General features: G+C 35.2%; 1 protein-coding gene across 3 annotated transcripts in view; it reads right to left on the bottom strand.

Moving 5' to 3' along the window:
• Positions 1 to 26,064, bottom strand: part of PDE1A (phosphodiesterase 1A) — a 485,907-nt gene that overhangs the window by 55,072 nt on the left and 404,771 nt on the right. For all 3 annotated transcript variants that reach the window (XM_043996942.1, XM_043996940.1, XM_043996941.1), the window contains exons 12-14: positions 16,897 to 16,978; positions 8,539 to 8,659; positions 5,150 to 5,337 (exon numbers count right to left, since the gene is read on the bottom strand). In XM_043996942.1, the coding sequence (XP_043852877.1) occupies positions 5,150 to 5,337; positions 8,539 to 8,659; positions 16,897 to 16,978 (391 nt within the window). The remainder of the gene's footprint in view (positions 1 to 5,149; positions 5,338 to 8,538; positions 8,660 to 16,896; positions 16,979 to 26,064) is intronic.

Here is a 26,064-nt window from a genome sequence, read left to right as displayed (position 1 = left end):
ACCAATATCTCATCACTTACTGCTGGGAGGGGGCGGGGAGGGAGGGATAAAATTTGAAACTTAAAACTTTAAATAAAACTTTTTATTATTAAAAAAAGAATCTGAGCTCCTTAAGGTCAGGGAATGTCTTTTATATATATGTGTGTGTGTGTGTGTGTGTGTGTGTGTGTGTGTATTTTGGTTTTTGGTTTTTCTGAGGCAATTGGGTTTAAGTGACTTGCCCAGGGTCATGCAGCTAGTAAGTGTCAAGTGTCTGAGGCTAGATTTGAACTCAGGTCCTCCTGAATCCAGGGCCAGTGCTCTATCCACTGCACCACCTAGCTGGCCTTATGTATATGTTTATGTGTGTATATATGTATGTATGTATATATTTATCACCAGTGATTAGCACAGTATCTGGCACATAGTAAACACTTATTTTTTTTATTCATTTGTTTATCTTCATGAGAATGCTCTGATGGTGCTATAAGAAGATACTTTTTAACTTGTTTGCAAAAAAGTCTATTCTGAATTAATTAGATTCTCTTACTAATCAATGAGAACCTATTTTGTTTTCATTGACACCACAAGTATCTTTAAATTATGCTTATTTATTTTCTTGACATATAAGTATATTTAAGAACCTTTGGCATCTCAGACCTGGTAGTCTGTAAATTATTATTGAATAGGGCAGTTGATGGATAGGAAAATTGTTATCTAGTTATACCAAACTGAGGTTTAGTTGGTTTCTTTTGGACTGAACTTTTGATTTCATTTGGTCCAAGGAACTCCCTACATCAATACAGATGGTCACTTACTCTGAAACTTGTCTTCTTAAAGGGTAGCTTATAGAACAGAGAAATTATGGGATTTGTCCAGGGTCACACAGCCAGTATATGTCAGGTGTTTTATTGTAGTTTTTTATTAAGATACTTTTAGCACTTTGTATCTAAGAAAGAACAAAATTCAATTAAATTTAATTTGTTCCAACATTTAATAAGTTCTAATTATGTGTTAAAATACTATGCTAGGCTCAGAGTGGGGGGTGGGTAAAAAGACAAAGATGAAAAAGTCCCTGTAGGCAAGAAACTTGCAGTCCTTTGGGGTGGGGTTGGGAATGAAGAGAGGAGATAAAAGATGGAAACAGATAAATCTAAGTTAATTAGAGAGAGAACACTAACAATTAGGAGGATCAGAAAAGACTTCTCAAAGGAGATTGCTCCTGAGATGAGTTCTAAAGGAAGCTGGGGATTCTAGAGAGGGAACATATTCTAGGCCCGGAGGACAGCTTATGAGAAGCCATGAAGGGAGGAGATGGAATACTCAGTTCATAAAATAGCAAGTATGTCAGTTTGGCTGTAATCCCAAGCATGTGAGAATAATACAGTATGACAGATCGGTATGGTAGCCTGTAGTCCAAGGTGTGTTTAATTAACAATTGGCTATTTCACAAAAACAACAAAAACCATATGATTATATCAATAGATACATAAAAAGCTTTTGACAAAATATGATACCCATTCCTATTTAAAAACACTATGAAGAATAGGAATAAATGGAACCTTTCTTAAAATTATAAAGAATATTTATCTAAAACCAAGAGCAAGTACTATCTATATTGGGGATAAACTTGAAGCCTTCCCAATAAGATCAGAGGTGAAGCAAGGATGTACATTACCGCCACTATTATTTAATATTGTATTAGAAATGGTAGCTATAACAGTAAGAAAAGGAAAACAAATTGAGAAAACAAAAAGAATAAATGGAGATATAAAATTATCATGATTTGCAGATATTATGATATACTTAGAGAATCCCAGAGAATCAACTAAAAAACTAATTGAAATAATTAAAAACTTTATAAAAGTTGTAGGATGTAAAATAAACTCACATAAATCATTAGCATTTCTATATATTACCAATAAAAGCCCATAAGAGGAGATAGCAGGGCAGCTAGGTGGTGCAGTGGATAGAGCACCGGCCCTGGAGTCAGGAGTACCTGAGTTTCAAATTCGGCCTCAGACACTTAACACTTACTAGCTGTGTGACCTTGGGCAAATCACTTAACCCCAATTGCCTCACCAAAAAAAAAAAAAATGAGATAATAGAAAGTCCATTTAAAATCACTGCAGATAGTACAAAATACATGGGAGTATACCTGTCAAGACAAACTTGGGGACTATATGAACACAATTACAAAACATGTTCCACACAAATAAAGATAGATCAAAATAACTGGAGAAATAGTAATTGCTCATGAGTTGACCAAGGCAATATAATACAAATGACTATTCTTCCTAAGTTAATTTATTTATTCAGTGCCATACCAATAAAACTACCAAAGAATTATTTTATGGTGCTAGAAAAAAATAATAACAAAATTCACCAGGAAAACAAAAGGACAAGAATTATCACTGGAGTCAATGAAAAAATGTGAAGGAAGGCGGCTTAGAAGTATGAGATTTCAAATTATATTATAATTAATCATCAAAAACAATAATCAAATCATCAAAATAATCTATTGGCTTAGAAATAGAATTATGGATCAGTGGAATAGGATAGGTACACAATATATAGTAGTAAATGACCATAGTAATCTAGTGTTTGATAAACCCACAGATTCAATATTTGGGGGGAAAGAACTCACCATTTGAGAAAAATTGCTAGGAAAACTGGAAAGAAAATAGCAGAAACTAGACATAGACCAAGATCTCACATTGCATACCAAAATAAATTCAAAATAGGTAAATACATTAGTTATAAAGGGTAATATCATACGTAACTTAGGGGAGCATGGGAAAAGATTAGATCTATGGGTAAGGGAAGATAGAGATAGAGAGGATCACAGGAAGTAAAATGGATAATTTTGATTACATGAAAATAAAAAGGTTTTGCACAAAGAAAACTAATGCAGCCAAGATTAGAAAGAAAACAGAAAATGGAGTGAGGTTATAGTATAGTAGAGGCCTCGTTTCACCCAGTTAAGGCAGATGAAAGCTTTGGTGCAGTTCTAGTTCCAGGATGTGAAAGTAAGAGTAGAATCAAATGAACATAAATTGACCAAAAGAATGATAAAGTGCATATATATGTGTATATATATATATATATACACACACATGTATATATACACTTTACCATTTTATTTATATATACATATATATAAAGTGTGTGTGGTATATATGTATTACGTGTATATGCATATATAAGTGTGTATATATGTGCGTATATGCACATGCATACATATGTGTATGCATGTATGTATACACATATGCACACACACGTATATGTGTATGTATGTATGTATGTAAGCCCTCTGTTCATAGGAGAGTCCCAAAATTCTAGCTTCATCATTAAGTCATTTGATAAGGAAGAAAAAGAGGACTGGGTATTCAAGGATGATTTATACTTTGGTTTTTATAGAAGAACTTGCTTCCTGCTTATCATTGTATATGTCATACATTATAGTGAAGTAGTTGGAAGTTAAGGTTCTGTGGAGCCATCTTATACCAGCTCATAGGAGCTGATTTTTAAATTTTCAACATTTACACCTCAGAAATTGACAAATGCTACAAATTAGGACTTTGCTTATGGTTCCGTTCATTTTTGCTGAATATTAAACATTTCCCAGCACACCATTGGTTGGAACTTATCCAGTTTTTGTATATTAACTTTTGAGCCCTTTATTTATAAAAAAATTGTGATGCCTTTTGTTTTTATATACTTTTGTTTCCTTTGGAGAAAGATAAAGTATCACAAAGGTTTTGATAATATAAGCACTGTTATTATTTAAAATTAACTAGAATAATAGCTAATGATAATTATTATTGTTATTAGAAATATTGCTATTAGAACTAGCGAGGAAAATGTTCTCTCTCATAGAATACAATGATCTTCTAATAGTTAAAAATAGTATTGACCCAAAGAACAATGAAGAGTTGAACAATTAGTGGCACTAGACTATGGCTTTTGCTAATAATGACTTGAATACAAGACAAGTTTTTCATTAATTCTAGCAGCTTCTTGGCTTGTCCTTCATAATTTGTCTTGACTATAGCCACATCTATGCCAGATAAATACGAAGGGGTAAAATATAGCACCTAGGAAATATGTGATTAGAGAAGCAGATGAGCCTTTCATTTAATAAGAATAAGGTAAATGGATAGCCTCGGTGAAGTACTTTTCCTAGTGTAAAATTCAAAGACATAGAGGATGGGATTTGGTATGTTCAATATTAATAGATCCTCTGTGGATCTCTTAGGGAAGACATGGGCAAGAACCATGCAGGGTGAGAAGAGGGTGAATAGGTTATAATCTGTACTGATAAAGGGAAGACCCACATCAGTGAGGTCACAGATCCATTGCAGACTTGAAGTATAATAAACACAAGAACTTAATTTTAGAAAGATCAGTACAAGTATAAGATAGCATCACTTGGTTAACCCCATCCCCTAGATTTTTGGAATGTTAAGGAATTGATAATGACAAATATATCAGACCATGCAGAAGCTAAGTTTGTTCCACTGCAGTTTCCAAAGATATATTCCCGAAAGTCAGGAGACAAGTGATCAGCCAAACAGGTAATTTGGTTAAAGCAAATAGAAACATGTCAACCACATGTGATACAAGAAACCCTTGTTTTAAATGCAAGGAACAGGCTAATCATGGAACAATAGAACATGGAAGGACCCCTGAGATATTTGAATTATATGTAGATAAGGAAATTGAAGCAGATATAAGTGAAATGGTTAGGACAAGGCCATATATCACATTCTTGGCCCAAGTCTTGACCCAGAGTCTTCTTTCTTCAAATCCAATGTTCTTTCCTCATGTTAAAAGACTCCTAGAAGTTCCTTCAAAGAAACACAGGTGTTATTGGTTCTATGTCAAGTATGTTCTTCCTGGCACAATATGGATCTTAATAAACAGAACACTGAATAAAGAGAACACTTTTCACTCATAGAACATCCAAATTATCCAAGGGAATAAAATGGAGTGGGTAGGTGGCAAGGAAAAGAGGGGAGGAGAGACAGAGAGAGACAGAAAGAGAGACAGAGAGAACAAACCAGTTAGTCCTAAAGAATATGAACATGTCATGACAGAGACAATAAAATGGAAAATAATCCAAAGTATTGAGGAGAGTCATTACTATAGAAAAAAGGTAAATGAATACCTTGTGCTGCTAACTCTTTCCACCTCTCTTTGTTCTGTTGAATGATGTCCACCAAATTTTTCTTAAAGCTCTTCAGATCCACTGTTGCAAGAGAATAGTCTGAGGAATTAGATCTATCACTTATGTTGCTTTTAACACTCGGCCTTTTTAAAGTATCCCCAATACTTAAAGATCCAATGCTAGGCGAGCTACAAAAGAAAAGAAATTTGTTCAAATATTTATTTAAAAACCTGAAAAGACTTTCCCTCACCTTTCTCCCTTCCTATTCCATGTGAAACAAAGGTGGGGATATGTGAAGAAACAGGAATCAAACCCTGAAATTATTATTTACTGGCAACTAGGTGACATAGTGGATAGAGTGCCTGGACTGGAGTCAGGAAGATTTATCTTCCTAAGTTTAATTCTGGCTCCAGACACTTACTAGCTGTGTGACCCATGGCAAGTCATTTAACCCTGTTTGCCTCAGTTTCCTCATCTGTAAAATGAGCTGGAGAAGGAAATGGCAGATCCCTCCAGTATCTTTGTCAAGAAAACCCCAAATATGGTTATCAAGGGTTGGATATGACTAAAACTCCTAAACAACAACTATCTGTTTATATATTATTCCCATATAGTAAAAAGTAAGCTCATTGACCACAGAGACTGTTTTAAAATTTTTGTCTTTCCCTTGTGCCTAATACAATGCCTGGTATACAGTAGATATTTATTATATTTGTTGAATGAATCAATGAAATTCTCTCAACACAAGGCAGTTAACAAAGAAAACAGGACCACTATTGTTAGCTTCCCTGTCTTTTCTCAAAAGGTAGGTAGCCCTATACTCCAGTAGTTACATATTCCAGGGCCCTCAGGGGTAGTAAAACCCTGAGAAGACATTGACTTTTTAGATGAACCAATGGTAGGAACTCAATCTTGGATTGCTCAGAGCTGACCTCAGTAATAGGGGTCACCAAGCAGAGTAGCACCAATCATATTTGAAGGAGAGGCCATTATTAAAACCCAAAGTGTCATGCTGATGGTGATCTCATTCATGAACACTGGTTCTCCCATGAGGTTCAACTCTGTGGTTCTGCAAAACCTACAATTCAATTTAGCAAGCGTTTGTTAGCTATGTACCAGACACTGTCTGAGATGGTATGGGGTTCAATGACAATAAATAAATAGTTCCTTGTCCTCAATAGGACTTGTTATAATCGCAGACAAAATCTCAGATATGAAAGCAAGTATTGAAGCCAACCACACACCTAGATTGGAAATTCCGTTACAATATTTCTTACAAATATTCTATTTGAAGACTTTTAGTTGTGGGGATCCCACAGCTCCCTGAATCACTTTTGGATAGCCCTAAGTATTTTGATTTTTTTCTATTCATTGACTAGACAATTTTCACCCACTGTTCCTAGTTCTTTTTCCTGGTGACAAGGAGAACAAACCTATATCCTTTTCCATATGACAATGTTTAAACAGAGTGATTCATGCTGGATCATGATCACCCCTGATCTTCTCTTCTCTAGGCTAAATATTCTTTATTTTCCTTCTGTCTTCCTCTGGGCTCATTCCAGTTTGTCAATGATCTCTCTAAAATGTGGTCCCCCAAATTGACACAGGACTCCAAATATGATCTTTGATCAGAGCAAACGAGAGTAGGGCTTGTTTGAATAAAGTATCAGCCCATTTTAATAATTAGGGGCATATTGAATGAGTTGTTACATTGTTCATAAATGATCATTGAAATGATATTCCATTAATATGGGCAGCTTGGTGGCACAGTGGATAGAGTGCCAGGCCTGGAGTCAGGAAGACTCATCTTGCTGAGTTAAAATCTGGCCTCAGACACTTATTGGCTGTATGACCTGGGCAAGTCACTTAACTATTTGCCTCAGTTTTCTGTTCTGTAAAATGAATTGAAGAAGGAAATGACAAACCACTCCAGTATTTTTGCCAAGAAAACCCCCCAAATAAAGTCACAAACAGTCAGACACAAATACATGCCACCATCAAAAATATTTTTGCCAATGGAACATCAGTTTGGAATTCTAAATGAGTTCCTAGATGAATTGAATGCATAGAAATCTATAAAACTCACACAACATTGCCCTATGCCTTATGTATTAGACATATAATAATGGGTAGGAGACATGTTGAATCAAAACCCTGATGTTACCTTATATTTGCTTATCTTTCCATATCTTACTTCCCCTTAGTAGAATGTGGTCTTTGGTGATCCATACAATCCAAAAGTTATCTGACCCAAATAAGTCAGGACTAGATAACCACCAAACTCCCTTCCAACTCTAAACTTTGATGGTGTGAGCCTGCATGTGTGCGTATGTGTGTGTGCATGCATGTGTGTGTGTGTGTGTGTGTGTGTGTGTAGTGTGTCAACAGGAAAGAGGCTTAAGGCAGCTAGGTGGTACAGTGGATCAGTGGATGGAATATTGGATTTAGTCAGGAAGACCTGAATTTGAATTTTGCCTCAGACACTAACAAATGACATGACTCTGGTTTGGTATAAATCCTTCATTTTATATATGAGGACACTGAGACTCAGCCTCAGTTTCTTTATCTCTAAAATAGTAATAACAACACTACCATAACAGTAACCTCCTCAGTGGGTTTCTGTGAGGGTCAAATAAGATAACATATGTTCAGCACTTTGCAAGCCTTAAAATACTGCCTAAATGTTGACTTAAATGGTAGCCATTTTAAAAGTAGGATGGACTCTTTTGGAGATCCAGGAAAAATGCATAGATCTATTTTGTATCCATTTTTCATTTTTGTTTATAGAAGTTCCTTTAGCACACGTACTATCTTATAATAGATTGCATGTAGAAATCCCAGAACACTGATGGCTATGTATAGTTTTTGTTTAATATTGTATTACTATCAGTAATAGTTCACAGTGCATATTTCATGCTCTTTGGGAAAAATGAATTATATTTTTTGACATTTGGGAATAACAATCAGAGATATATTACTGGTATTCTGAACAAAATACATACTTTATCCAAACATCAAAAAATTCACCTGAAATTAATTCTTTCTTTGTTAACTCCTCATAGAAAAATATAGGATGTATATGGTATCAGTTTTTGTTCAATAACTGTTCAAAATAAGGCAAGTCACTTTTCCTCAGTTTTATCTATCTGTAAATTGAGGGGATTGGACTAGATGACATCTAAGGTGGGTTTTTTTAGTCTATGACCCCATACCCCTAAAATCCTTGTGTGTGCTAATGTATTTGAGTAGTGGCGGTTGTAGCTCTACCATATTGCCGCCAGGTGGCAATGTCATCTAACAAGTCCCACAACATTTTTCTATTTGTCTTTAGAAACTGCTTCTTTCATGCTATTAAAACTAACAACAAAAAGGCAGGAAAAAATTCAAACCTGTTTGATGCAAAGGGAGAATGATCAGATTTTGTGGCTTCCTCTATAAGAGGTATAACAATTTTCTCTGTTGAGTCTGTGAGAAGAGAAAACGTTGGCTCTACTATGAAATCAATGAAACCTGAGGAAAAGAAAAAATTATATTTAGCTTTATGCTTTCCTGGATGTCAAAGCACATGATCCCCAGGTTTATTCTCTGATTCCTATGGGTTAACAAATATCACTTTACTAATCAGGTTAACTGGGCCTTAATTACACTCTTCTACAAATAACTTTATGGTAGAAACAGTGAAATGAACCATTGGCCTAGGAGTTAGGCCAATTTATCTCCCAGCTGGGTCACTAACTAGTATGATTTGGGTGTGCTAGTCAACCTCTCTGGAACTGTTTCCACATTTGTAAAATGAAGTTTGTACTAAACTAGTGGTGTCAAACATATGGCCTACATGTTATAGTTGGCACTCAACACTTCTGAGGGCAGCCAGACTAAACTAAAATGTAATTGGGAAATATTTAATAAAAGAAATAAAAATATAATAAAACACATCTAACATTACATTTTAAAAGTAAATCAATATTTAGCCTGTAGGGATCCTTATGTACTGATCACTGGCTTCTAATTTTATTTGTTTGACCCCATTGTATTAAATGATCTCTAAGTTTCCTGCCAACTTTGTCAATAAAACCTAATTTTAGAAATTAGGAGAAATAATTGGTATAATGGAAACCAAACTAGACCTAGAGTCAGATGACCTGGTTAAATACAAGCTCTTTCATTTAATGTTTAGGTGATGTTGGGCAAGTCACTGTAAGCCTTACTCTCTAAACCTTATTTTCCTCATCTATAAAATGAGGCTGGAGGGCTAGATTCTATCTAAAATCCCTTTCAGCTCTAAATCTATGATTCTAAATTAGATACAATCCCAAACCAATAATTCTCCTCTTTAATACCATACTGAGATGCTTCTTTCTTTTCTTCTTTTATAAAACATCTTATTTTTCCAATTACATGTAAAAAAGATTTTTAACATTCATTTAAAAAATTTGAATTCCTAAATCTCTCCCTATCTCCCTTTCCCCCTCATTGAGAGGGCAAGCAATTTGATATAGGTTATGCATGTGCAATCATGAAAAACATATTTCTATATTAGTCATGCTGTGGCAAAAAAGACCAACCTCTCTATCCACTCCCCCCCTCCCAAGAAAAATGAAGTTTAAAAACACCTTAGCTTTGATCTTCATTCAGTTCAGCTATTTCTCTGGAGGTGGAGAGAATTTTTCACTATAAGTCCTTTGGAATTGTCTTAGATCATTGTATTGCTGTGAATAGCTAAGCCATTAATAGTTGATCATTGTATAATATTGCTGTTACTGTGTATACTGTTCTCCTGGTCTGCTCACTTCATATTATATTAGTTCATTTAAGTCTTTCCAGGTTTTTCTGAAAGCATGCATCACAAACCTGTATTATAACTTGTTCAGCCATTCCCTATTGGATAGACATCCACTCAGTTTTCAATTTTTTGCTATAACAAAAAGAGCTGCTATAAACATTTTTGTAAATATAGGTTATTTTCCTTTAATAAAAAATCCCTTTGGGATACATACTTAGTAGTAGAACCAGTATTGCTGCTTCAAAGGAGATACATGGTTTTATAGTGCTTTGGACACAGTTCCAAATTGCTCTTTGGAATGGTTTAATCAGTTCACATTTCCACCAACATTACTTTGGTGTCCTAATTTTCCCATCTTCCATCCAAACATTTGTCATTTTCCTTTTCTGTTATATTAGCTGATCTGGTAGGTGTGAAGTGGTATCTCAGTTGTTTTCATTTGCATTTCTCTAATCAATAGTAATTTAGGGCATTTTTTTCATATTTTTTCAGATAGCTTTGATTTCTTCATCTGAAAACTGCCTGTTAATATACTTTGACCATTTATGAATTGGGGAATAATTTGTATTCTTATATATTTGATTCTTTTCTCTTTATTTTTGAGAAATGAGGCCATTATCATAAATATGGATATTTCAAATAAAACAAAATTAAACTTTTTAAGTACCAAACATTCTCATTTAACTATTGAAGTACCAAATTGTGCAATATACTTAATATGTGGGTGATAATTTGAGTCTTGTATTTGAAAGTAAATTTCCTATTGAGCTCAGGTCTTTTTTATCAGGAATGTTTAAAAGTCCTTTCATTAAATACCCATTTTTTTCCCTGTAGAATTATACTCAGTTTTGCCAGGTAGGTGACTCTTGGTTATAATCCTTGCTCCTTTGCCCTCTAGAGTATCATATTCCAATCCCCCTCCTCTTTTAATGTTGAAGCTGCTAAGTCGTGTGTTATTCTGACTGTAATTCCACAATGTTTTAATCATTTCTTTCTGGCTGCTTGTAATATATTTTCTTTGACCTGAAGTTCTGGAATTTGACTCTAACATACCTGGGAGTTTTCATTTTGGGATCCCTTCTAGGATGTGATTGTTGGATTCTTCTTATTTCTATTTTACCTTCTGGTTCTATGATATCTGAGCAGTTTTCCTTGATAATATCTTGAAAGATGCTGTCTAGGGTCTTTTTTGTTGTTGTTCATGGCTTTCAGGTAGTTCAGTAATTTAAAAAATTATCTCTCCTGGACTTATTTTCCAGGTCAGTTGTTTTTCCAATGAGATATTTCACATTTTCTTCTATTTTTTTCATTCTTTTGATTTGATTTTATTGTTTCTTGATGTTTTATGGAGACAGACTCCACTTGTCCAATTCTAATTTTTAAGGAATTATTTTCTTCAGTGAGCTTTTGTACCTCCTTTTACATTTGGCCAATCCTACTTTTTAAGGTTTTCTTCTCTTCAGTGGAATTTTATGCCTTTTTTTTTTTTTAACCATTTGTCCTATTCTGTTTTTAAGGTGTTATTCAGTATTTTTCATGCCTCCTTTACTAAATTGTTCACTCTTTTTCATGATTTTCTTGTATTACTCTCATTTTCTCCCCAATTTTTAGTCTGCTTCTCTTATTTGATTTTTTTTTTTAATTTAACTCTTGGGGCAGCTAGATGGCACAGTGGATAGAGCACTGGCCCTGGATTCAGGAGTACCTGAGTTCAAATCTGGCCTCAGACACTTGACACTTACTAGCTGTGTGACCCTGGGCAAGTCACAACCCCAATTGCCTCACCAAAAAAAAAAAAGAATAGATTAAAAAAAAATTTAACTCTTCCAGCAATTATTTTTTGATCCTGAGACCAATTCACATATTTCTTTGATGCTTTGGATGTAGCTCTTTTGACTTTTTTTTCCCCTGAGTTTGTTTTGCTCTTCCTTTTCATCATAGTATTTTCTATGATTAGGCACATTTTTGTTGTTATCGTTATTGTTGTTGGCTCATTTTTCCAGCCTATTTCTTGACTTTCAACTTTATGTTAAAGTTGGGTTCTGCTTTCAGAATGGAGGGGGCACCCTCTGAAGGTTCATATTTTTTTGTTTTGTTTTGTTTTGTTTTTTAATTTTATTTATTATTTTTTTTTGCAGGGCAATGATGGTTAAGTGACTTGCCCAAGGTCACACAACTAGTGTCAAGTGTCTGAGGCTGGATTTGAACTCAGGTCCTCCTGAATCCAAGGCCAGTGTTTTATCCACTGCACCACCTAGCTGCCCGCTTCATGTTTTTCATGTTGCTTTTTTTCAGAGCTGATTCTGGGGTTTGTAAATTTTAAGTTCTTCCAAGATCTAAGAAGAGGTATGGTTACTGCTCTCCTGGGATGTGTTCTGTTCTGTGAGCAACCACAAGCATCTTGTCTGCCCTGGAATATGACCAAGGCCTCTGTACCTCTGTAGTCACAGGTTCTAGTGTGCTGGTGCTCCTCCACCTCATCTGAGTATTGTGATTTAGAATGGCATATGGACAATGTCCTACAACCAGTGCCAGCAAAGAGTCCCCTGTAATCTTCATCTGATCAGTTGTCTGACACTCTTACCATCTGTGGCCTGAGAGCTCAGAAAGCCACTCATGTGGATTCATTCACCCCTAAGGTGTGCTGCTGGCTTGTTGGGGTAGAAGAGTATGCTAATGTGTCTGACACTGAACTGTGCTTGATTGAGCTACACTATTACCCAAATGAGATGGATATTTCCTGTAGAGCTTCTAAGTTGTCTTGGGCTGGAAATTTGTTTCACCCTGTTATTTTGTTAGTTTTGCTGCTCCAGAATTCATTTTGAGGCATTATTTTAAAGTTATTTGGAGGGGAATTTGGGAGTGCTCAGGAGTCCCTGCCTTTACTCTGCTATCTTCTGAAGTTATTCCTGAATGCATATTTAATCTTAACTGAGATTGAAACAATTTCTCCTCTCTTACACTGGGAAGGATCAACCTCTGTATAAAGCTTTCTGCTGTCCATTGAGTAGAACAAGTAATTTAGCAAAAGCTGATGTTGAAGCACCAAGTCAGTGAAATAATTTGATGAGTGATGCCTCTTTCCTATGTGGCAGGAAGACAGCCATTTCCCCCACCCCCACCTCCAATCATAGTAGCTTGAGCCTTCTGTCAATGAGCTAATAGTTCAAATAGCTATTTACTATTCTATGGATGCCAAGTATTACTTGGTGGTGTGTAGGAGGGTTCTGTCAAATTGGGGGGAGAATGGTAATAACTGAAGGAGATGACATTTATCATACATCTGGGTAATGTCAGCATTGAACAACATCTTTTACATGTTCAAGTGCTCATCAAAGGAGAAGGTGACATAGTTAGATAATGGGGGGGGGCATCTGTCTTTACTGAGCACTTACCACCCAAATATAGGCAGAGAATGAGCCAGCAGCCCATTTCAACCTCTTCATAGATGTCAACTGATGCATCAGTGAACAAAAGGGAATTATAGTACTTTAACCCAGAGCTCTCCCACCTTGGATACCTTTGACAGCAAATAGACTGATATTAGAGTGTCAAAGAAAATCTGTTTGGCGGTATTTTACAGAAAACCATATCAGAGAATATGCAGAACTTCCATATACCTGGATTGCTAGATAGATTGTTCAAAATAATTTATATTTCTAGAAACGGCTTCAATAAATATATACATTAAAGTGAATTTTAAAAATTAAAAATGTTAAACCTTTAATTATAATCAATGTCTCTACTTGAAAGCAAAGTTATTAGGTTACATGTAGGAACTGTTTCATTTGTTGGTCTGGGTATACCCAGAGCCTAGCACAGCAGGTGTTTAATAAAAGCTTGAGGTTTTATTGACTGATATGCAGTACTTTTTAGGTGTGCCTCTATAGAAACACTAATAATAGTTATAATGTGGGGCTTCAAAGCAGTTTATTGTCTATGTGATCCTAAGCACTTCACTTAACCTCTGCATAGCTAAGGGAAATCTAGGATTTATTTACTAAATCATAGCCTTATTTCATGTTGATGGTAATTTCAGTGTCTTTGGAGATGATCTGGGTTCAAATCCAGGCTTACCCTACACCTGTATGACCTTGGGGAAGTCACTTATCTTGTCTGGGCTTTAATTCCTCATCTGTAAAAGCAGGGGGTTGTCTTAGATGGCCTCTGAGGTCCTTTTCAATACTAAATCTTTTTTTTTTCTTCTGTCTCTACACACTTTTTTTTTTAATTATAAAAGGGTTTTATTATTTCCAGTTATATGTAGAGATAGCTTCCAACATTTGGTTTTATAAGATTTCTAGTTTCAAATTTTTCTCTCTCCCTCCCCTCCCCCCTCCCTAAAACAGCAAGTAATCTGATATAGGTTATATATGTACAATCACATTAAACATATTTCTGCATTAGTCTTGCTGTGAAAGAAGAATCAGAGCAAAAAGGAAAAACCTCAAAAAAGAAAAACAACAGCACCAAAACCAAAAGAAATAATATGGTTCAATCTGCATCAATATTCCACAGTTCTTTTTTTCTGTATTTAGAGAGCATTTTCCACAATGAGTCCTTTGGAACTAACTTGTACCATTCAATACTAAATCTTTAACCCCGATTAGAATTTTTGGAACATAAAACTAGGTACTGCATTGTATTAACATGTGAACGGTATAGTACCATGAAAAGAGTACAGAAACTTGACTCAAAAGACCTGGGTTCAATCTAATTTAATCTCTTACTACCTGAGTAACCGTGGGAAATTCACTTAACCTCCTTCCAAACCTCATCTTTCTCCTTTTGAAAAGTACACAGCTCAGTGGAATAACAGAGAGAATTCTGGATGGGGAGTCAGGAAGACCTGAGTCCAAATGTGAACTAAGATACTTGCTATTGGTGTCACACTAGGGGAGTCACTTAACCTCTTTCCGATTTAGTTTCTCCATCAATAAAATGGAGATAATATTAATTTTGCTTGTTCCCCTTGAAAATTCGATTGGTTTAGCAGATGACCTCTTGAGTCCCTTCCAGAATTGAATACTCTGATCAATCACCCCTGGAAATTAAAATTGTTGGCAATTTGTCAGACATGCTTGCCAGACAATCAAATTCAATTTTGTTATTTATTGAAACAAATATGACTGAATCCCCCCAGGCACTTAACATACAGTAGGTCCTTAATCTAACTTACCACAAAAAGAAATTTCAAAATAAACCAGTTCCAATATTGTGTCTGATGCCCTAACCCATTTTCAATTGCTCACAGGTTTTTACTTAGACCACAAGCCATATTTGCAATGTATTGCCATAGTTATATTACACTGATTCTGTAAGTCCCTCTCTAGGTGTGCTGGGAAATTACTTGGCAAGGTTTAAAGAATATAGATCAGGGGCAGCTAGGTGGTGCAGTGGATAGAATGCTGTCCCTGGATTCAGGAGGACCTGAGTTCAAATCCAGCCTCAGATACTTTACACTTACTAGCTGTGTGACCCTAGGCAAGTCACTTAACCCCAATTGCCTCACCAAAAAAAAAAAAAAAAAAAAAAAAGAATATACATCAATTTAAGGAGGCCAAATGCTTTCTTCCAAATTAGAACCTGAGGCAGAGGAGGAGCACTGATGGCCTGAGCAAGGGATTAGTGTGGATATTACAGAGATCATGGTTGGTAGAACTGTTCCCCACCTCAACATAGAAACACAGAACCTTAGAGCTTAGAGAGAACATAGCAATCATTTAGTTTTATTAATGAAGAAGCTGAAGCCCAGAGAGATGAAATAACCTTTTTAAAGTCACATAATTAATTAGTGATGGAACTTGGGACCATGATCTCCTAACTTCCAGGCTAATGATCCATAAATGTCCTTCTCGCTTGTATTTCTTGCTTCTTTTTTTCTTTTTTCTTAGGTCCCCATCTTTTCTTTCTGCTTCCATTTCCCCCTTTCTCTGTCTCCCTTTTCTCATTTTCTAACTATTTTCTTGCCTATACTTTGGACTTGTCTACAGGACCACGTAGGTCTCACAGGTATCTCTAGGACCCCAGCACATACAGACATGGTACCCGACAAAGAACAACCATGTATCTGGCAGTTATCCGGTTCATGCCACACTGCAAACAAAGAAACCCAGGAGATCAGTAACATACACCAAAAGGAGAAAGGGGAAATCAGGGAAACATCTTCCCAACATACATCTTCAGCATTGGACTATATGGTATGTAAAGGCTCAGTTGCCTTTTGGAATAAACATGCGTTTGAAAAAAAAATTTATTTATAGGGAATTGTTTTAGGGAAAATATGATAAAAAATCTGACTCAACTAATATAAATTAGAAAATAATTTAAGAACAGTCAATACAGTGTAAACATATCACTAATTGTATTCTATGGATAATAGCACATTTATATAACATTTTAAAGGGTTTTTGATTCCAAAACACATAAATATGAATGCATCAGAAGTTTTTTTCATTAAATTTTATCTAGGGCTTTCAATATTTTTCTATGGGGGGCAGTTAGGTGCCCTAGTGGATAAAGCATCAGCCCTGGATTCAGGAGGACCTGAGTTCAAACCTGGCCTTAGACACTTGACACTTACTAGCTGTGTGACCCTGGGCAAGTCACTTAATCCTCATTGCCTGGCCAAAAAACAAAACAAAAACAACAACAACAATATTTCTCTATGAATATTTCTTTATCTATTTACATTTTACAGTATTGAGTTTATGTATGTATGTATGTATGTATGTTTTTGGTTGGGCAATGAGGGTTAAGTGACTTGCCCAAGGTCACACAGCTAGTAAGTGTCAAGTATCTGAGGCCAGATTTGAAGTCAGGTCCTCCTAATGCCAGGGCCGGTGCTCCATCCACTGCAGCACCTAGCTGCCCCTTACAGTATTGATTTTAAAATTAAAGCATACACATGCACACACGTACACTCCCCCTACTACTGTTACCTACCACCATTTTTCCACATTACCTATTTGTGACTGTGCCACCAGAGTTGAATTGCGATCACAAAGTGGGGAAAAGGGAAGGCCTAATTCAGCTTCCTTGTCTCCCTGTGGGAAAGAGATCTCATTAGCACAGAAATATTCAGGAGAAATATTGATATTGAAGATTAAAAGGAAAAGAACTCCCAATGCCTGGTTCTTGCTAATTATCAGAATACATCTGAATGACACAACATTCATTATGATTTGGATAATAAGAACCAGGTGCAGGACAAAACAATAAAGCTGGTACTTTTGGGGGAAAAGAAGGAAGAAATACATTGTTGTTGTTTTTTTCTAATATTGCCTAAGTAATGTTCCTTTCTGATTATAAATAGGTAGATCCTTAACTATCTGGGACTATTTTAAGTTACCACAAAATATTTCTCACCATACTATTGAATTTGATGTTCATTTAGTAGTACTACCCATGAATACTGCACTGTGGTTTCTTCTTACTGTCTACAGTGAATCAATATGCATTGATTAAGCATCTACTATGTACCAAGAGATATAATAATAGAAAATGAAAAAATCCCTATTCTCAAAGTGCAGAATTGTAAAAGAGGAAGAAACAAGCATATATACACAATACATATATACACATACATATATGCATCTTTATATATTCACGGTATGCATACTTATCTATGAATATATACGGAATAAATATAAAGAAAATAAATACAATATCAGAAAATAATAATAACAAAATGTAAAAAGTGTCTCCTTATTCTCACATATTTAACAGCCTTCTGGGTAGTAGCTTCACTATGGGATATGATTCAGACATGAATGGCAATGACAGTAGATAATCAGGATAAGCTGGTTTCAAGTCCTACTTCCCTATTAATTATCTGGCCATGTGCAAATTAGTTAACCTCTTAATCTCTCACACAACCCTCTGAAACTATAAGATATAAATAACATGTTAGAGGGTTTTCCATGAAATTACAGATGGGGGACCCCTTCCAAAAATTCAGAGCCTTGGCTTGACATAAAATGTAGAATAGGCAGGTATGCCTATGTGATTTCATCAGTATCAAGAATACCTCAGTCTCCCCTACATTAAACAAGATAAGTATGCATGCATTCATATGGACATGTTTACATATATTCTCCCTCACAAGCTTTAAAAACTAAAGTTTTATTGGAAGATGTATTTTATTTATCTTGCCACTATGATAACTTTTTAAAAATACAAATATTCCTGGGAGGGGAAGCACTTTTATTTACTTCGTCCTGGGAGTGAATCATTGGCAGAGGCTAGGAAAAATGAGAGTATTAGGACACTGGGGAAGAGGGTGGAGAGAAAATGGAAAAGAACACATTTAGAAGAGAAACTGCCAAGGTCAAATTCCCCTACTTGATGTTTTCCAATAGGCACAACTTTAGTTTACATTAATATGAAATAGGAGTTCAGAGTCATGGGTTGAATTTTTCTTGTTGTTCATTAAACTGTGTGCTGGAGGTGTGTTTGATTACGAATTAACTTGAGGCCAAAGTGACTTCTTAAAAATAAATTATACAGTGTCTCAGTTAAAAAAAAGCTAATTATAAGTATTCCCTTTGCATAAATATAGCTCCATCCAGGAGATGCTGTCTAATTGCCACCCATTTTGGTCAAGTCTTACCTACATTATTCATTCAATTAATACTATCCAACAGCACTCTAACCCTAACCTAACTCTAACATTGTCTTTTGTCTGTAAGAGTTGCATTTCTATAAGAGCTGATTTGAAGCTTTTTAGAATCTAAGCTTTCCTCCTTTTTATGATTTTTCAAAGTGTCCTGATAGCAATGGACAAAGTGCTAAACTCTATCTTAACGGAATTTAATATCCTGTGGTGTGTGTGTGTGTGTGTGTGTGTGTGTGTGTGTGTGTTTAAAATTTGAAATCTGAACATCGACACTAACTTTGTATAAATAGAGAATGAATGAAATGTTGAAAGGAAAAATATTCCTTTAAAAAGTTACATCATTTAACCTCTCTAAGTCTCAGTTTCCTCATCAGTAAAATGAGGTTGCATTTCTAAAGTTCCTCCCAAATCTAGCTATCGTTCTATTACAGTTAACATATTAACATTTAAAAAATTGATATAGTATTATTTTATGCTTTTAGTGCATTGAGAATATACTGGCTTTTTTTTCTTATTATACTTTCTCCCTGACCACTCTCTTCCTGTTGAAATTTCTCTTTTTTATGTCTCAATTTAGGATTTATCCTTACCATGAAGCCATTTCCAACTATCTATAGACAAGTGTTCTCTCTCTCCTTAAAGCAATTTGTCCAAATTCAACCCTTAGCCTGATCACATTATTCCTTGTAACATATTTATTTGTTTACATGTCACATTTCCCATGAGTCTGTAAGCTCCCTGAGGTACTGTCATTTTTCTTTTTGTACACCCAAGTCCTAACATGTCTTGAATACGGCAGGCATTTAATAAACTTTTGCTGAATTGAACTGACTTTTACTTAAAATTATAAACTTCTTTGGTGAATATTGGCATCATATGTTATTGATATTATCAAAGACTGTGACAAATATACATCTGTGTATATATGCCTATTTGTATAAATGCATATAGATACACATAGGATGTATATGTGTGTGTATATGTATATGTATGTGTGTGTCTGCAATTCAACAAACATATTACTATCTGAGAATAAGGAAGATGAAAAACAATACCGTCCCTGTCCTTAAGAAATTTATGATAATAAAATTTGCATTTATAAAGAATTTCTAGTTTTATGTTATCATCATAAGGACCCTTTGAATTAGGTAGTACAAGGATTATTCTCCCTGTATTACCAATGAGGAAAAGGCTCAAAGTGATTTGCCCAGAGTTACACAACAAGGAAACATTGGAGCTAAGATTAAACTCAAGTCTCTTCTGACAAGCTCCATATTACCATGTTGTCTCTCCAGCCTAATAGAAGGGACAACTGGGAGGCAAATAATTATGGCACAAGGGACACTATAATGGGGTGTGGAATCCAGATAAAGCATCATAATAAATTTGATCACTTTCAGCTGGTGGGATTAAGGAAAGCTTCCTGAAGGAAGTGGTCTTGAAAGAAAAGAGGTTTTACTAGTGGTGGAAATATAAGAGCATATTCTTGGCATGGAGGATGATTTGCATAAAAGAATGTAGGAAAGGGTGTCCATTAGTAAAGACTTGGAACTTAATTATACTGTTAGAAATAATTATAGATATTTGGAAAGTTGGATAGTATCTTTCTAGTTATGTAGCCTAACTCCCTCAATTATCTTTGTATGAATTTCCTCTGGAACATCCCAACAAGCTGAAGACCAAACTCTGCTAAAAAGTTGTAGTGAATTGAGACAGGGAATTCATTATATTAACCTAAGTCAGGCTGCTAAATCTCTTGATTAGCAAAAGGACACAGCAACAACAAAAATATGGTTTGGGAATTTCTTTACCACTGGGCATGTCCCAGAACCATTTGCTTGTATTTTAAGTGGTGCCTGATATTCTGGCTTGGATTGGCATTATTTTGGTAGGCTTATAGCTGTATATTTTCTTTTATGACATATTTTTGGTCATACTTTTACTTTATGCCAATGTTTTCAAACTCCAATTATATCAGTGTTTCCATGGGAAAACAAAAACCCATTTAGACCCACTTTGTCATGCAGGTTCTAGCCATGCATTACAGATAAATGCAGGCCTTGCAAGTGGATATGTTTAAACTAAAATCATTTTTTCTGCCTTGCTTTTCCAATTGAGTTATACTTTCAATTGTTAGTGTTAAGCCTGTTTCTAGACAAATCTTTTTTAGGCTTTTCTCTTACACAAAATAGCTGATTGAAAATTGAAAAATATACCTTCACTGTTTGGTGTAAATAGTATCAAAGAGAGTAGTGTGATAGAAATTGCCAATAAATTGAAGTTTTTTCCCTCCTGCATTAACTGAACTGCTTAGCTGTTTTAGAATCTTGTCAATGTAGTGGGCCCATTCAAGAAGAAAGAGACAAATATCTCCCAGCTTTCTTTTCTACAGCATTCTTAGCTTTGCTAAGATGGCTACTTCTATATTACTTGAGCTAAATGAAGTCACTGGGATGAGTCGCCAGGCCTTGAGCTTTCAGTGGGCAGAGACAAATGAATTAGCCTGAAAGGAGCTTTTTTGACTTTGGTACTTTTTAACAAACATAGTTTATTTTTCAGTATAGCTAAATGGTGAAGGAGGCCTGCTCAATTCTCCATCAGCAAGTCAGATCCCAAAATGATTGAAACTTTGAATTTTGGAACAAATTTGAATTCAAATTGGGTAAGTATATCATCTGTACCTACAAATCTCATGCAGACTTCAGAGGATGCCTATCAAACATTTGGAGTAAAGAAGGAGCATAAAACTGAAGGAAGTTTATTCAAATGCTAGAAATGTAGTCAGTACGCTCTGGAAGTTCGTTTTGTTTTGTTTTGTTTTTTCGACAGGGCAATGAGGGTTAAATGACTTGCCCAGGGTCACACAGCTAGTAAGTGTCGAGTGTCAAATCGGATTTGAACTCAGGTCCTCTTGAATCTAGGGTCAATGCTTTATCCACTGTGCCACCTACGTGCCCTGGAAGTGCATTCTTTTATTTTGAATTGTAAAACAACCCCCATCTGATATTTACAGACTAGTCAACAGACTAGAGATTGCTAGAAAAAACCAACACCCTGATTTATATGGATTAAACTTCCCTCTTAACTCCCTTCCCCCCCAAAAAAAAATTCTTATTGGAGGTTATTTTGCTTTGTTACCCATGAAACTAAATCCTACAAAAAGCACAGGGTAGATTTGTTGGTATTGGAACTTACCATTAAGCTGTATGCTAAGCTGTCTCTGCCTTGAGCTCAGATGCTACCTGCTAAGGTCATTTTGATTTCAACATACAATGTCCCTAACATCTTCCTCTTGTAATTATTCTCTCTATAGTTTGTGTTTTCTTATATGAGCACATGTTGTAGCTCCCTGGTACAGCATAAGCACCTTGAGGGCAGGAATCACTTCTCTCTTGCCTTTTATATTGATAGAACCTAGCACAGTGCCTTTTAGCTAGTAAGAACTTGTCTGATTTCAACAATAAGCCACTCAACCAAACACTGAGTCTACCAATATTTTCAGTATAACACCAAGAAAAAGTTTGTGTACGATATTTTTGAAAAGGGCATTGTGACCATGTGCTGAATATAACATGGCCATTCTTTCTCAAGTACTCTTAAAGTTCACACTGTATGCTGCCATTGACCATCAAAAACATCAAACAGATGTGACATTTTTCTTTGCAAGTATTGGCCTATGGTGCTTTTTCCATTAGCTCTTTGTGTCAGGTTTAAAATAGATCTGGAGAATTTAAAATATCTAATCGTCCAAAGTATGCCAAGTATCTGGAAATTAGCTGCTTTTTACCAAGAAGTACAATTTGAAAACTTGTTTTTGTTGTGTTTTTATTTTTTAAGATTTGGCAGCTGGATGACAAATACTTATAGCATGAGAGCTGAGGGCAATGCTGACAGACTACTCTTATTCCAAATTCTTTTTGTGAGCACAATTTGGGCATTATGACCAGTGCATTAGTGTTCTATGTGAAACACCAAGAGAATGGTTGATCACAAAAATAGCTGACCTTTGCAGAGTGCTTTACATGTCCTTTATATATTAGTTCTTTTAAATTCATAACAAATTTGAAGGATGTAATCCAAATACTGAGTATTGTTATGTTTCTTTCTATAAGTAAGTCAAACGAAGTTCATGCGGTGAAATGACTTGTCGATGTCACACAGCTTAGAAATGTCAGAACCAGGAATTGAAACCATGTCTTCTAGCTCCAAGTCCAAAGAACGCACTTTTCCCCATTCCATCTGCCATCTTTAAATTGCTTCATAAAAGTGTTATCTCAGCTTTCTTGGATCAATAAAGCAGCTACTGATACTCAGATTATAATAACTACATTTTGTTCTTAGAATTTTTGAACTGATTGGAACAAAGTACAAGAAACTACTTATAGTGATGGGAGAAAAGTCTTTCTAATGTGTTGTCTCCATGGAAACCTGACAAGCAGACCAAACTGAGAATAAAAGCAATGTACATTTGCTGTAGTGCACTAAAGTTTATAAGGAACTTTTATGATTAAATCCTGTGACATGGATAGTTCAGGCATTATCATTCCCATTTTGCAGATGAAGAAACTGATGGATAAAAAGGTTAAGAGACCTGTTGGAGTTTGTAAACCACAGGAAATGGTGGAAACAGGTCTTTTAGCCAGGTATTCTGACCCAAAGAACAGAGGTCTGTCTAATATATAATGCCATATGGTAAATACCATGGTTCTAGAAATTCAGAATTAGGCATACCACTAATGAAACCATGAACTTTGATGATATACACAAGAGTTTTTGTGTTTTCCAAAGAAATTGGTTGATTGATTCAGAACTTTCTGGCCAAGGTAGTTACATAATGGGTTTCACATAATTCACCTTATTTCTTGAACCTCTGAATCTTTTTTGACACTGGAGGTTATATTTTGGTAAAAGAATATTAAAAGGAGAATTTGTTTTATGCAAGGAATATAGTAATTGAAAATAACATAAATTCTTTATCTCTGATTTTACATTATCCTCCCTTGGCTACATGTATTTTCCTGATCATGCTTTATAAGTCTTTCACTTTTAAAAATTTGTGTAATTGCAGAAGAACTATCTTGTGATATGAGGTTATTATTTAAAAAAAAAAAACCCTGGTCTTAGAGCAGTTTGTTTATGATCTAATTAAATTTAATAGCTTAAATAATGAGGAAACGGCAAAAAAGAATCCATTTCTAGTATGTTTATTAATAGATTTTATTAGAATAGATTATGAGTACTCCAGTTATTTTCCTGGACTTCTCACTTTGCTGTCATTTGGGCATTCTAAAGTTGGCTTTATATTCCCTTGTGTTTCCAAGGGTATTGATTTCTGATCTTTCTCAGGCTATTCAATTGTTTCCCATTGTTCCTAGAGTTCTTTAAAATTATAATTTTTTTTTACACTATCTGATGAATGCAGGTGACCTGACCTTTCAAGGTCTCATGATGCCAAACCTATTCAACAATATGAACTTTATTATTTTCGGTAAAAGCATCAGATTTCCTATTTGTCATTCTTTAAGGACACAATAGGTTTTGGATGCACTTCTAAATAGTTCCTCCTCTATCTTGTAATTCAAATTTCAGTCTCTGTTTTGTCTGTCAGTTGGACGATCACCTCACTAGAAAACTGAACTCAAATGAAGAACCTCAGAAATGTATGGCCTCATTTGATTTAACTAATCATTTACCTAATCACCCAATATTAGTTTTCTCAAATGTTCTAAGTGATAATTTTATTTCAGTTTTAAGTCTATAAATAAAAAGGATAGCCTAAGCCAGAACAACACAATGAATGATGTAGCCTTTATCCTAATAATCTACTAGCATTTGGGGGGCAGTAAGGTGGTGCAATGATTAAAGCACTGAACTTAGAATCAGAACAACTTGAGTTCAAACACTGCTTTAAATGCTTACTAACTGTGATTCTGGGCAAGTCATTTAACTATTGCCTATCTCAGTTTTCTCAATTGAAAAATGGGGATCATAATTGCACCTACCTCTCAGGATCCAATGAGGTAATACTTCTAAATCATTTAATGGATCTCTGGCACAGGGCAAGTACTTAATAAATGCTTGTTTCCTTCCTTCCTTCCTTCCTTCCTTCCTTCCTTCCTTCCTTCCTTCCTTCCTTCCTTCCTTCCTTCCTTCCTTCCTTCCTTCCTTCCTTCCTTCCTTCCTTCCCTCCTTCCTTCTTTCTATGCCACGTTTGCTCAGGCATAGTGCATAAAGTGCTGAGGAAGATGAGTTAAAATCCAGCTTTGGATATTTACCAGCTGTGTAACTCTGAATAAGTCACTTGACTGCTTCATGCTTCAGTTTACTGTTGTGTAAAACGTGGGTGAAAATAGCACCTACCTCCCAGGGTTTTTTTGAAGATTAAATGCATTGATGTTTGTAAAGCACTTAGCACAATGCCTGGCATATAATAGGTGCTTAATAAATACTTGCTTCCTTTTACATGTATATTTATTTTGTGTATAATTTTTATATGTTTATATATATTTTTCCCCATTCTGATGCAATATATGTTTCCTGCGGGCAGAGGATGTTTCATCTCTCTCTCTCTCTCTTTATTCCCAGATCCTGGAACACAGTAGGCATTTAATAAAATTTAAACTTGATTACTTGATCTTGGCATAAAGTGAACTTGCTTACCAAGTCCTCAATTTTCTCATATTTTAAATTAAATATATTTGAGCTTTAACTTTGTCTGATTAAGATTTGTCCCTTGCTTTTTTTTAGCTGAAGCATAATAAATTCTACTCCAGCCCTTTATTTTTACTCTATGTGTATCTCTCATTTTTAAATGTGTTTCTTATAAACAACATATTGTTGGGTTCTGGTTTTTAATCGATTCTGCTATCCGTTTCCATTGTTATAAGTCAGTTCATCTCATTCTTATTCAAAGTTATAATTATCAGCTGTGCACTTCCCTCCATTCTATTTTCCCTATTGTTTATTCATCTCTCCCTCTCTTTTTACCCTATCCCTCCTCAAAAGTCTAATTTGCTTCTAACCATTGACTCCCTAATCCTCCCCTTCTAAGAATCCCTCTCTTACCCTCTTCTCTTATCCTCTTATTTTTTGATCATTATGACTATTCTTATTCAACATTGCATTAGAAATGCTAGCAATATCAATAAGAGAAGAAAAAAAATTGAAGGAATCAGAATGGGCAATGAGGTAATAAAACTCTTTTTTCAGATGATATGATGATATACTTGAAAAATCCTAGAGAGTCAAGTAAAAAGTCAGTTGAAACCATAATTTTAGCAAGGTAGCAGGATATAAAATAAACCCACATAAATCATCAGCATTTCTATATAGCATCATTGAAACCATGCAAGAAGAGATAGTAAGAGATACCCTATTTAAAATAACTGTAGGCAGTATAAAATACCTGTGAATATACCTGCTAAGACAGACCCAGGAACTACTTGAACTTAAGAATAAAACATTAGATTAGTTTAGATTAGATAGTTTAGATTAGATAGATTAGATTAGTTAGAT

The sequence above is a fragment of the Dromiciops gliroides genome, chromosome 3, assembly GCF_019393635.1.
Source record: "Dromiciops gliroides isolate mDroGli1 chromosome 3, mDroGli1.pri, whole genome shotgun sequence".
Lineage (NCBI taxonomy): Eukaryota > Metazoa > Chordata > Mammalia > Microbiotheria > Microbiotheriidae > Dromiciops > Dromiciops gliroides.
The sequence above is the reverse complement of the archived record's forward strand: the minus strand, read 5'-3'. Positions and strand labels throughout refer to the sequence as shown.